This window comes from Notolepis coatsorum, assembly GCF_963971535.1.
Source record: "Notolepis coatsorum genome assembly, chromosome: 4".
NCBI classification, from domain to species: domain Eukaryota; kingdom Metazoa; phylum Chordata; class Actinopteri; order Aulopiformes; family Paralepididae; genus Notolepis; species Notolepis coatsorum.
Window position 1 is genome coordinate 201,628,852 of NC_140168.1, and position 14,506 is coordinate 201,643,357.

Consider the following 14,506-nt stretch of genomic DNA (forward strand, 5'->3'; position numbering starts at 1 on the left):
GAAAAAACTTCACCATCTTGATAAGTTCAGTTGAGTTGATCACACTGTATATAGACTACAGTGTGAGCCATACGTTACATTAGGGTATACAAAAATAGTAGGGGCACAGTTTTGGGCAACCTGCCTTGTGCCAAATGCACTCCTCTGTTAGACGAGGGGACCAAAGTGTACGGGTGAGTATCGATCTCACCCTCGGTACAATTGTTCTATCTGGGGTCCTATCGAACGTAGCTTGGGTAAATGTGGGGGGGGGGGGGAAATGTATTTATGTTTTTATATGTTCCTTTTTATTTCATCATATACTATGTTGGTGTATTATATATCATCACAGTCTCAGGTCCTAGATATGGAAATATGGGATATAGCGCCCCAGACATAGAAGCATTACATGCTGGATTGCACAGGGGAGATGCATTACAAGGGATATGGGGCTGATTAAAATAGTGTCGTGGAATATAGACGGATGTCATCATCCCATTAAGAGAAAAAAAGTACTGACGTTCTTGAAACAAAAAAAGACGGATATTGCACTAATTCAAGAATCACAACCTGAATGAGAAGAGTTGGCCAAGCTTAAGAGGGACTGGGTGGGATAAATATTCTATAGTACGTTCTCTTCTAGGAAGAGGGGGGTGGCAATATTAGTGAGAAAAAACATAGACGTTAAGGTGCACAACAGTTTCTCGCATGATGAGGGGAGATGGGTTATATTGGATGCAGATTTGGAGGGACAGAGAACTACATTAGCTAATATATATGCACCCAACGTGTCGTCCTCAGACTTTTTTCATGAAGTATGTGAGGTGATTAGGAAGATAGGGAATAGCAATGTAATCATAGGGGGGGGACTTTAACCTGGTTGGAGACACCTTGCTGGACAAATCATCTCAACCCAGGACCGCTGACAACGCAACGCTGGAGGGTTCTGAACCCACAGGAAAGAGACTACACGTTTTACTCTCACCCACATGCCTCATACTCTAGAATAGACTATTTCCTGATCTCTAGCACGCTGGTAGAACAAATAGCAGATAGTAGGATAGGGAACATTGTAATATCTGATCATGCTCCAGTTGAGTTGGTAATCACATCCATAGAGGAGGGGCAGCGGTCCCTGAGATGGCGATTCAATAACCTAATGTTGAATGATGAAGTGTCATGTGCATACATTAGAACTATATTTAAGGAATTCTGGGAACTTAATGAAGGGTCAATAGATGATAGTGGCATAATGTGGGACACATGTAAAGCATACATGAGAGGACGACTCATACAATACAGTGCAATACTAAAAAGGGCAGAGAAACAGAAAATGACAGCATTGGACGAAGAAATTAAAGCACTCTCGAAAACAGCACAGTCAGAACCAGACCCAGAAACATGGATAAATCTGAACAAATCCAAATATGAATTGAACAACATATACCAAAAAAAGGCTGAATATGCTTTATTTAGGACCAACCAAAGATATTATGAACAAGGGGAGAGAGCGGGTAAAATACTAGCGAATCGGGTTAAACAAATGCAAAATCAAATATTATATCCTCAATTTATAATAAGGATGACGAAATCATTACAGACAAAAAGGAAATTAACAATGTTTTCAGGTGCTTTTACCAGGATTTATATACCCCACAGGCGGCAGTAGATCAGGTAAAAATGGACGCGTTCTTCAACAAGATTGAATTACCATCGTTATCGAAACAACAAATGAAGTCAATGGAGGGGGAGGTCTCGATAGAGGAAATACACGCGGCAATCAATAGCCTTAAATTAGGTAAAGCGCCAGGAGACAATGGGTTTACTCCCGATTTTTACAAACAATTCAGTGATATAATTTGATATAATATAATAATGATATAAAAGGGCAAAGTCCCTCAATACTGTGGGAACTATAGGCCTATATCCCTGAGCAACTTGGAAGAAAAAGTATTAGCAAAAATACTAGCAAATAGAATAGAAGATGTACTACCAAGTTTGGTACACTCAGTCCAAGTGGGTTTCGTGAAGGGGAGAAACTCAGCTGATAATATTTGCAGACTCCTACACATAATGTGGAAGGTTAGGAATGATGTAGAGCCTACAGTGGCCTTCTCATTGGACGCCGAAGAGGCCTTTGATAAGGTGGAGTTTGCATTTTTATTTCACACGCTAGAGCGCTTCGGATTTGGACCATCGTTTACTGGGTGGGTAAAGCTGTTGTACACAAATCCGATGGCCTCTGTCTTGACTAACGGGATCGTATCCTCGCCCTTCAACCTAGGACGGGGGACGAGGCAAGGTTCTCCGCTTTCTCCCCAAATGTTCGCGCTTTGACTCGAACCACTTGCTATCGCACTAAGGACTAATCAAGACATCAAAGGGGTAATAGCGGGACAGGTGGAACATAAACAATTTTTTTTATGCGGATGATATCTTATTGGTATCCAGCAATCCCCAAACAGCAGCTGGGGTCATTGGAACTGTTATCGAGTCCTTCTCAGAAATATCTGGATACACAATCAACTGGAGCAAGTCAGAAGCAATGCCTCTCTCTAAGTGCTGTCCCCCTGCTATTAGGAGGGGATGGCAGTTCAGGTGGATGCCATCAGGGTTGATATATCTAGGAATAAAATTGATCCCAGGTCTGAAAGAGATAGTACAAGCCAATATTGCCCCTATAATCGAACACGTTAGTGCTCTGACCCAGAATTGGGCCAAGATGAATATGTCCCTCCCAGTGGAGGCTGGTGACCAAATCTTTAGGTGAAGCACAAATTATTATATTATATTATATATTAAATAATATTTTTAAAACATCCCCCACTGTGTGTCAGTGGTCAGTGGACACAGATGAAAACATAATATTAATATACACTATATATGAATATTAATACCAACACCAATCAATCAATTAATTAATATTAATATCAATATCAATATCAATATTAATATACTATCAATACTACTATTGAATATACATACACTATTAATTTCATTTACACTATACATTTCATCAAACCAGCATGTCATGTCTCCTTTAACTGTGAGTGAAAGCGAGGGAGAACTGCAATGACTACATTAACCAGAATGCCTCATGCCTGGCAATGTTTACTTCTGCATCTCACGCAACACACACAAGCCACCGTCGTTTCAGACACAAACCCACACAACGGCACAAGACAGCAGTTCTCATTCATCAGAGCTGCACACACACACCAAAGTTCCCCACATGAATCTCACGTGACAAACCGGGAAAGCCACAAAGACACTAGCTCAGCTGTGCACCTTCAGCGAAGTGCGTTAGCCTAGCCACAAGCTAGCGGCAAAACATTCAGACACAACGTTCATTCATTTAGCCAGCATCACTAACACCGTGCACATACAGTACCTGCAATAATGTTGTCATCCTCCTGGACAGATAGACTTGTTAAATCATAATATCCACATGTGTGTTGTGCTGGTCCTCAGTAAATGTCCCGCTATTAAAGTGCTAAATGTTAGATACACACTAATATAGAGGTTTCGAACGTGGCTGCTCTCAGTGCTCTGTTAATAAAATGTTCAATCAATCAATCCCGCAAGGGGAGAAACAGCTGTGTAGCTACAGAGCTGCAGTTGTAGGAGCCATACTCTGATTGGATTTGCATGGCTGCCAATCATTCAACCTCCGTGTATTGGATGTCAAAGACTGTCAATCATTAAATCCTCCATTCAATGGCAAGAGTTTAACTGCACAGACCGTGCTTAGATGACATTAATAGCTTATTTTGATTGGCTATTATTTATTATTTATTTAACCCTGGTCAACCTGTGCAGATATTCTGCACGAATAATTACTGCAGTGCAGGCCTGCTCAGAAGAAAAAAAGATTCACTGGCATTTTTTTTTACAGAGGAAAACATTTATAATAAAAAAAAAAAATTTAAATATATATATATAGTTTATATATATATATATATATATATAATATATATATATATATATATATATATATATATATAATATATATATATATATATATATATATATATAGGTATATGTAAATTAATAATAATTATGAATTATGAGTGAATTTGTGTTTCACGTGTTGACTGAACGGTCTGGGGACGAATGATTCAGGTGGGGTTTCAGTATTATCAATGATGAAGGTGAAAAATGGGATCTGACCTGATGGTACCTATACTTTATATTGTATTATGTATGTATATGCATAGATTGTATGTCCGGATGGTGTATCTATGGAGTGGCCACTTTCTCTATCACACTCTCACATGCGCATATCTTGCCGCATACACATGTCTAGGACACACATACTCGTATGTGTACATAACTGAATTACACACACTCATATGCACATGGCTGAGATATACATGTCAGAGGCACACATACACGCATATACTCACATATAGGAAGCAGGCATACACACACATACGTATACACACATCTGAAGCATAAGCTCTCACTTACACATATAGGGGATATACACATACTTACACACATATACGCCTGGCCATAAGAGCATTCGGAGCATCTGCTCTCCCACTATTGAACTTGGGGGAGCAAAGGTATGCTCTTGCTCCACCACTTTTTGATCATATGAAAAATATGATATATCCCCCCCCAATATATAAATCTAACCATAACTACGTAATTTCAATCAAATTAATAATACGCAATGACACTTAATAGCGAGTTTATAAGTTTCCAAAGATTCTGTCCCCCCCTGCCCTCCACATTTGAATGGTTTGATCCACTGCATACCACGGTCCCTCCCCCAGCAGTCCATGCTGCTGCATCCAGTACAGGCTGAGTGCGTGACGCGTGTGTGTGTCACAGGCGACAGAGTCTCTTATCGGTGGCAGGATTTTCCATTAAGTTGTTCAAACAAAAGATTATGTTAGACATGTCTTTACTATTGAGTGGTAGAACTTCTACCACGCAATACAATAAAAGTGTTTCACGTCCCGAAATGCCATCTGGTCATACCGTAAATCCTCTAATAATAATAATAATAAATAATAACGTTTCCCCCTGGTTGGCGTTAGCTTTAGTGCTAGCCGCTAGCTAACGTTGTCATATTATCTAGATATGTGGTGTCAGCTGGATGACATGACTTCGTTTGCAAAATACGTTCGCTATCTACAGTATATGGCAGACGAGCAGGGCCGGATTAACGACGGCCACGGCCCGTGGGCCTCTGGTGACGAGGGGCCTAAAAAAAATTTTACTTTATTTTTTTTATTTTTTACTTTTTTTTTTGAGATCGATGTCATGACTGTGCATTGCAGACTCAGGGAGGAGGCAGAGAAGGAGAGACAGAGACACAAGAGTTACAGGTAATGGAAATATATATTTTTTTCTCTTTCTTATTAAAAACTTGGCCTATTTGAAAGGAGATTGATTTAATAAAAATAAATGAGCGAAAAATCAAAATACAGTATATACAGTATATATATATTAATATATTATTATTATAGTAATTGGCTATCATACTGCAATATAAACTGAGTTTTATAGTGAAAAGAGCTGCTTTATTTGTCAAGATTGAAGGCTCTATATTGCAGGAAATTGCACATACAGGTTCATTAAAATCAAAAAAAAAAATCAAAAAAACCACCCATTACATTTAAAAAAAAAAAAAAAAAAAAAAAGGGAAAATAAATTAAAAAAAATAATTGCACCCCCACTTTCAACTATAACTAGGCGGCCATGCTTACACATACATATGGGACACACACACATACATAGCTGAGACACACATACATATGCACACCTGAGATATACACTCACACACATGGCAGAGACGTACATGGTTACGAGACACATACAAAATGTAGGATCACAGTCACGTACCTGAGAAATGCACACATACACATATGAGACATACACACATACGTACGTGAGACACGTACCCACATACACATATCTGAGACACACATTCATACACGTTCTCACACACACTTACATATATCTGAGACGCGTCCTCTCACATGCACTATGGAGAAAGATGGCATCCCGATAGAAGATGCAGCACATACCTGCTTCGCAGGTAGAATTGGACTACATGTGAGTGCTGTTTGTTATTTAAGATGAGGTCGGACTCGGCACTGACAGATTTGTGTTCATTGTGCTGCTTTTATAAAGCCTCAAATGACGGCTTACAATATTTCATGAAAGCAAAGTGTTTTGTTTGTCTAAGATTTAAAAAGGTTTAAACTTTACAGCACTGACAAAGTTGAACAACGTGCTGTACAAGTCCCACAACATAAAAAAATAAAATGTAAAATAAATAATAAAAAGAAATTTATAAATGTTTTGATTTTTTTTAAATCGAATCTCGGCACCGAAGCTTCAAATTCCAAAACAATATGTGAAGGTCAGCCCTAAACGCCACACAGCACTGGTGCTTCTAAATGTGCTTCATACATACATACATACATACATACATACATACATACATACATACATACATACATACATACATACATACATACATACATACATACATACATACATACATACATACATACATACATACATACATACATACATACATACATACATACAGGGGCGTATTTGACGCCGGGGACGGCGGAACGTGTCCCCCCCACGTTTTACCGTCCAAAGAGCTGAGTCTGACTACCTGTTCTATTATTATGCAAGGAGCAGTAGATGGGGGTCGCATTCTTGCCCTGCAAGGGCCAAGTACCCACTCGCTAAAGTACTTGTCTTTGCATAATAATAGCTCGGGTCGTCAGCCTAGGTGTGTGTTAAAATACGTCAAACATATTGTTTACACTGTCTTTCTTCTATTTATAACCCTCCCAAATCATATTCAGAAAGTATCACAGAGACTTCTATTGACCAAGGAATTAGTTATTATTTCGCGGTTTATTCACATAACGTTATATTGTTTACACTGTCTTTCTTCTATTATAACCCTCCCAAATCATATTCAGAAAGTATCACAGAGACTTCTATTGACCAAGGAATTAGTTATTATTTCGCGGTTTATTCACATAACGTTATATTGTTTACACTGTCTTTCTTCTATTATAACCCTCCCAAATCATATTCAGAAAGTATCACAGAGACTTCTATTGACCAAGGAATTAGATATTATTTCGCGGTTTATTCACATAACGTTATATTGTTTACACTGTCTTTCTTCTATTATAACCCTCCCAAATCATATTCAGAAAGTATCACAGAGACTTCTATTGACCAAGGAATTAGATATTATTTCGCGGTTTATTCACATAACGTTATATTGTTTACACTGTCTTTCTTCTATTATAACCCTCCCAAATCATATTCAGAAAGTATCACAGAGACTTCTATTGACCAAGGAATTAGTTATTATTTCGCAGTTTATTCACATAACGTTATATTGTTTACACTGTCTTTCTTCTATTATAACCCTCCCAAATCATATTCAGAAAGGCACACACACAACATATTCCAGTTAACGGTATATATTTTTTAATGATTCGTTATGGCGTAATCAATACTTCCATGCGTATAAATTGCGTTCGCAACCTCCGTGTTTTGGGGGTAGTCATCAGAAACCTCGGATCCGGGATTCGCTCCCATCCGTCGGGCAAGAACTGTGGGTTTTCAGCCTCTCTCTCTGGAGCTTAACGGAGTTTCTGGAGGAGTTTCTGGAGGAGCTTGTCGCGGCTCATGCGCATGCGCACGATCAACCAATCAGAGAGGGGCTTCGCTCAACCAATCAGAGAGGGGTCTGCAGAAATAGAGTTCAACCAATCAGAGAGGGGTCTGCAGAAATGCGGCTACGGGCCCTAACCCCCTCCCCCCCCCCCCATCGATGTCACTCGCCACGCCCCCAAATCTGTCCCCGGCACACATTGAGAGAGAGTTACGCCAGTGCATACATACATACATACATACATACACAAAAACGGACCACTCACAAGCTTCAGTTTCAGAAGATCAAAGGCAGAGGGGGGGGGGGAAAGCAAAACAAAACTAACTGCAGGGGGATTCAGTAATGAACGAGGGACTCTCTGCGCCCTGGCTCCCAAAAATAAATAGATTCAATTAGAACCACTTTCCCCAAGCGTGTTTCTGCCGCTGCAGCCCCTCATTCTGGCAGAGCAATCTCTCCCAAATGCTCCCATCACATCAGGAGACCGTCTGAGAACTCTCCCATCACATCTGTCCCTCGTACTATGTCACCATCTTCCGTTTTCGCCACACAAAGCCGATGCAACATAAAGAGTTGGCGTTACCGAGCTTTCATTGGTGCCGTGACCTCAATAATTAACTCGCCTTGTTTTCCCTCCCGCCGTGTCAGAGGCTTCGCGCCTGATTCTGCGCAGCTTTTTAGCGACAAAAGAGGAACCCAGTTATGTCAAGGCGACAGTAATGACCCAAAAAAGAAATCGAGGGCAATATGATTTTCAACTGAATACAAATATTTCACATCGACAGCGCTTTTCACAAGACGCCACGTCTCTATTCTGCTTAGTTCCGACAAGCCGGTTTGGTTTTCCCTCAAGTAAAACTTTTCTGTTTCCCTCTCTCTCTTTCCCTCTCTCCCTGCATATCTCTTTATCTCCCTCTGTGTCTCTCTCTTTCCCTCTCTCCCTTTCGCTCTCTCACTCTCTCTGAGTCTGTCTTTCGCTCTCTCACTCTCTCTCTGCACCTCTCACTCTGAGTCTCTCTCTTTTGCACTCTATCTGCATCTCTCACTCTCTAAGTCTCTCTCTTTTTCCCTCTGCATCCCTCACTCTGAGTATCTCTCTCTGCATCTCCCACTCTAGTCTCTCTCTCTCTGCATCTCTCACTCTCTCTCTGAGTCTCTCTCTCCGAGTTTCCCTTTCTCTCTCTGAGTCTCTCTCCATCTCTCTCTCCGAGTCTCTCTCTCTCTCTACATCTCTCTCTGAGTCTCTTCCTCTCTCTCTGCATCTCTCTCTGAGTCTCTCTCCCTCTCTCTCTCTGCATCTCTCACTCTCTCTCTCTGCATCTCTCTCTCTCTCTCTCTGCATCTCTCTCGCTCTCTGTATCTCTCCCTCTCTCTCTCTCTCTCTCTCCCTCCCTCTCCGTCGGCGTCTTACCCTCGGAGAAGTTGATGAGGCCCAGTAGGTGCAGCAGCTTGATGGAGGCACAGAGCAGCACCACGATGCCGACCGTCTGCAGCCCCTCCGTCTCCCAGATGGCGTTCAGCATGACGCCGCCCCCCTCGCCCCGCTCCGAGCCACCATACCCAGAGCCGTACCCGGAGCCCGAGCCGGCCTCCTCGCCCCCCGCGGCGGCGCCTCCTCCTCCTCCGCCCACACTGGCCGTGCCCCCTTCCCCGGCACTCCAGTTCCCCCGCGCCCACTCCACCTCCGCGCCCACGCCCACAATCCAGTCTGGGGGTGGCGAGGGTGTCGGATGGGACAGGGGGGGTGGTGGGGTGGTAAGAGGGAGTCGATAGCCCGTCTCAGGTTTGTGAAGAGCTTTAAGTCATATAGAGGCTCCGTCCACGTCCAGGAAAACGTAGAAAAGACGACTCCGGGAGGAGACGGGTCCTGGAGAGAGACAATTTGGCTGCTGATGTCCCTTTTTAACTCTAGTCTCTCTCTCTCTCCCTGTCCCTCTTCTACTGTCTCTCGCTCCTTCTGTCCTTTGAAGAGGAGCGTGAACTGAACGCCTGGTGAAACACAGAAGTCTACTCTTTTCCCTCTGACAGTTTGTGGCTCTGTCTCTCCCTCCCTCCCTCCCTCTCCCTCTCTCCCAGGCGCACTCTCCCTCGCAGTAGAAGGAGGGGAGGGGGAGATGAGAGGGAGTGGACATGCGATAAGGATGGGAGACGGGACAGGCAGGAGGGAGGTGGAGCACCGGGAGACATCCACACCTCTGTCCACACATCTACCGCAATACAAATATTAAAATGTACAATAGTGTACTCTTATGTCACGTGCCATAGTTAAAGTACAATACAGTATGTTAAAGTGTGTGTGCATGGCTGCATGATCCTGTAGGTGCTATGAAAGGCAAAGTCATCTAGTCTGATAACAATTCAAACTGAGTACAAGGCGATAGAACTCTGGCAAAAGCGGGAAACAACAAAACCATTCCAAGCTGACACCAGGAAGCACTCTGCACCATTGTACTTTGCGATCATGATAAGTCATAGCTTTCACTTATGGATTCACATATTATTTTATATTAATTATATGAGTTAGATTTATTTTTAAAGACCTTCCGTGACCAAACTGTAGCGAGAAAAGAGCCTGGCTCCAAAAGGAGAACGGTCTCCCAAACAACATCTCTTCAATATTCATAATAATACTGTAATAACAATACAGAACTTTATATAGTCATTTTAGCAAAAGCAATGCTTACAAGACACTTTCAAACAAAATCACGTATTAGACATGTTAGGAGAGGGGATATTAAAAACCACATAAACTAATAAGTAAAAACATGCAGCGCTGAAAATCATTACAATTGGAAAAGTGATTTTACAGAGATTAATTTATCTTAAAACTCCATAGGCAGGTCGTTCCAATGTGATGGGGGATGGGGGGGGGGGGTCCTTCCTTGGCCTTTACCAGATGCAGTCTTTAGGCAGCCAGTGAAACCTATTAATCAAAAGAGCCACTCATTACATTCAGTGATTGCATTCAGACAGGCAATTTCATTCAAAGGGAATTACATTCTATTGAAATGTAAAAGAGGAAATCAGAGGAGGGAATGCAAATGACGGATAGACAAGACGTTATATTTCACTGATTGAGCGAATGAGAGAGAGAGAGAGAGAGAGAGAGAGAGAGAGAGAGAGAGAGAGAGAGAGAGAGAGAGAGAGAGAGAGAGAGACGAGAGAGAGAGAGAGAGAGAGAGAGAGAGAGAGAGAGAGAGAGAGAGAGAGCAAGAGTGAGAGAAACAGAGACAGAGAGAGAGAGACAGAGACAGAGAGAGAGACAGAGAGACAGAGAGACAGAGACAGTGAGAGAGAATGAACAAGGAAGAAAGAGGTTGATAAAGAAGAGGGTGGTCAGTGTCTTTAGTAAATGAGACACTACCACCTACTGGCCGTGTGGAGACCGTCATCAACCCAGGTGGAACCGGAACGATAAATTACGCACACGGGCGGATCTTCACGATCGATGGACGAGACAGATTAATCAAACACAATTAAAGGGGTCAATGAGCCTGGCTGAGTGCGCCATGAGGTGGGGGGGGCGGGGGGGGGGGGGGGTGTAGGGGGGCAATTATTGTAATCCACGGGTAAGGGGGTCACGAGAGCCTTGATTACACCGTTTACTTTTCTCATATTCTTATAAATTTAGAGTTAATTATATTGTTTACACCGTTTATCTTTTCTCATATTTTTATATTCGGGTCTAATTTTATTGCCCATCATATTTATGCCGCTCGAATTTCCCCCAAGGGAATCAATAACGGAATATCTCATCTTATTAAAGATGCAGTACAATGATGTTTTAATTGATGTATTGCTTATTGTGTACCGTTAACCCTTTCACATGCCGCACTACCAAACGGTTAACCCTTTCACTGCCACACTACAGACGGTTAACCCTTTCACTACCACACGGCAGCAGGTTAACCCTTTCACTGCCACACCACAGAAGGTTAACCCTTTATTATCACACTACCAACGGTTAACTGGAAAGGGTTAATGTTGTGTTTCAGATGCATCATTTGAAGTGTTTTAGGTCACCCTCTCTGGGCACAGCCAACTACCAGTAGACTGAGGGGGGGGGGGACCTTCTAGACGACACTGTAAAAACCCTCAAGAACCTACGGGTGCCTCAAAAAGCCCCAAAATCGTGCCTGTGAGAACCTTTTGGGAGCACCGTGTCCTCTGTGTGTTGGGCCAATCGGAGCAGTTAGATGTGAGAAAATATGGGGCCAATAAACAGTACTTTTACTCATAGTATACATTCAGATTCAAATAATTTATTGCCTGTATTTATTGTAACATATAATATAAGGGTGCCCGAGTGGTGCACTACGGTGCAACACAGCCGACCCGGGTGCCTATATATTAATGCCAGCCCAAGAATGGCTTCCGCGTTTCTCTGATTGGCCGCGACGCCCCACGTGACAACGCCTAGCACCGCCCCGCGGCAGAGCGGAGTGGCAGAGCGGAGCGGCAGAGGCACATAGGTTGCTGCGGCATTATGTATTCGTAATCCCCCCTGTTTTAACATCGATGGTTAGCTCAACTCGTTCCTCAGCTTGTTGTGGAGCCTGCGGTCAGTTGGTGACAAGTTCAAATCACTTCAATTTTTTTTTTTTTTTTTTTTTTTTTTACGTTTAATTAATTTATCATCTCTCTATATAAACGTAACTAACGTCTGTCTTTCTTTCGCCGGCAGTTTAGGCATTCTTTCGCCGGTTAAGTTTAGGCATTCTTTCGGAGTTGGTTATGGTTAGAGTTTGTAGCAGAATATGGGAATAGAATGCCTGTCTTTCTTCGCCGGTTAAGTTTAGGCATTCTTTCGGAGTTGGTTATGGTTAGAGTTTGTCTTGGAGCATGGCAATAGAATGCCTGTCTTTCTTTCGCCGGTTAAGTTTAGGCATTCTTTCGGAGTTGGTTAAGGTTAGAGTTTGTCGCAGAGCATGGCAATAGAATGCTTGTCTTTCTTTCGCCGGAGCAGCAGCCTATTTCCGCTCTGCCGCGCGCTGCGGTCACATGGGCGTCGTGGCCAATCAGAGAAACGCGAAGCACTCTTGGGCTGGCATTAATATAGACGCGACCCGGGTTCGACTCCCGGACCCGGTGATCTCTGCCGAATGTCTTCCCCGGTCTATCTTCCGTTCCTCCTCTCTCTCTCTCAAAAAACATAACATAAAAGTAAAAATGTTTAAATATAACCGATATTATATATTTTTCTCATATTTTTATATTCACAGTTAATTATATTGTTTTACACTGTTTATTTTCCTCATATTTTTATATGCAGATATAATTGTATTGCCTATATTTATGTCTTTCTACCATTATCCTGCCCATGTCTGTACCCCCCCCCTCCCCCTGCTGCTATGATGCCCATTGCCCACATTTCCCCAAGGGGATCAATAAAGCAATATCTTATCTTGTCTTAATCACTCAAATATCATAAATGCTGATAAGCAGGACCAGGCACCCCCAGCAGCAAAGTGTTATGTTCCACAAAAAGAGGAGCAAACTAAATGGGGCATCACATAGCAACATACTGTACAACAAAATCATATCAAACCAATAAGAACAGTCCTGTCAGCATTACAGACCATTAGCACCAACATACATGTACGGGACTACCAGACCATGCAGCCCTGCTCTGTAGAGCCAGTAGTGTCCAACCACACTCAACCCTTTGAGTGTCCAAAAGGAGATAAGTCCTGGGTTGATCCACATCTTCAAAAAGGAAAAGAACAAAAGTAATACACTGGGAAGCACGACTGCAGATGAACTGTCCTTGGTTTTTGGAGAATATATTAGGAGGCCTGAAAAATCCCTCCTTCCTCTCACAATAGCAGCAAAAAACAAATATCCATGATGCACATATTCCAATCCAAGATGGCCCCCTGATGGTTAGGACCGCCCCTAACCTCACCCATACCTATCTTAAATCAAGTGACCCATATATGCTGAGTTGCTGACATTGACATATCTTAACATATTGGGCCCACTGTAGCATTTCCCAGCGGGACTTTACTTCAGACAAAATGAACTCCTTGAGACTGATGGCCATGGTGCGGTATGCCAACCATTTATTGACACAAGTTCACCATTAGACACCGTAAGAGCTGAAATTGGAAACAGACATACAGTCATTCGTTTATCCAGACCACGTTTCCTCTGAAAAGGTGTAGCACTGGCTAGCATCTTACTGCTTGTTCAGCTCAATACATAAAATATGAAGATTGCCAATATAACACAAATAACACAATCCATAACACATACCTCTTCGCCTTCCAGCTAGGTGCTAAACAAGGTAAAAAAGGGGGTTTCGTTCACGAACAGTTATATAAATGAGAGATATCCGTTATTTACGTTAGTACTCTCTCTCGTCAACCATTTATCTGAACCCGCAACGTTAACCGGATATCATTGTTACGCAAGAGTAGCCACAGCGCGAGGGGAACCACCAGTATTTTCTAAATAAAAGACAGCAAAAAACCATTCCAGGTAAAATCAAGTCTAACGTTATAAACAGAGGAATTTGGTTCTTTACACCCACACTTCATTTAACAACACCTTGACATCTTCTTCATAAAGTAATGCATGTTACACTCCGATCAACTCAACAGCAACTTGACATTAAATAATTTGCTTCAATGAAAAAGGGATCAATAATGTTTTCAACATTTTATTTGTCTGTCGATGGGAAAAATGAGTAATTTTTCTCTTGAAATAATTTAAATTCAACCAATTTATTTGTATCCCAATCTGCACAACCAAATGAAAAATGGGAGGACACGCAAAATATATTTATATATATATATATTATATATCTTCATCTTTTTCCCCCTGACATGAAAATTTTTGCGTGATGCCGTTTGT

The 14,506-nt window shown here is 42.1% G+C and overlaps 1 protein-coding gene across 3 annotated transcripts in view; it reads right to left on the reverse strand.

Annotated features, from left to right (window-relative positions):
- Positions 1-14,506, reverse strand: part of kcnip4a (potassium voltage-gated channel interacting protein 4a) — a gene marked incomplete at both ends in the record, with an annotated part of 306,188 nt that overhangs the window by 175,182 nt on the left and 116,500 nt on the right. Inside the window, one exon of one of the 3 annotated variants that reach the window (XM_084312710.1) lies at positions 9,063-9,174. The exons of the other annotated variants lie outside the window; for them this stretch is intronic. Within the exon in view, the coding sequence (XP_084168836.1) occupies positions 9,063-9,174 (112 nt within the window). Of the gene's footprint in view, positions 1-9,062; positions 9,175-14,506 lie in introns of those variants that run through there. 3 annotated transcript variants of the gene reach the window in all.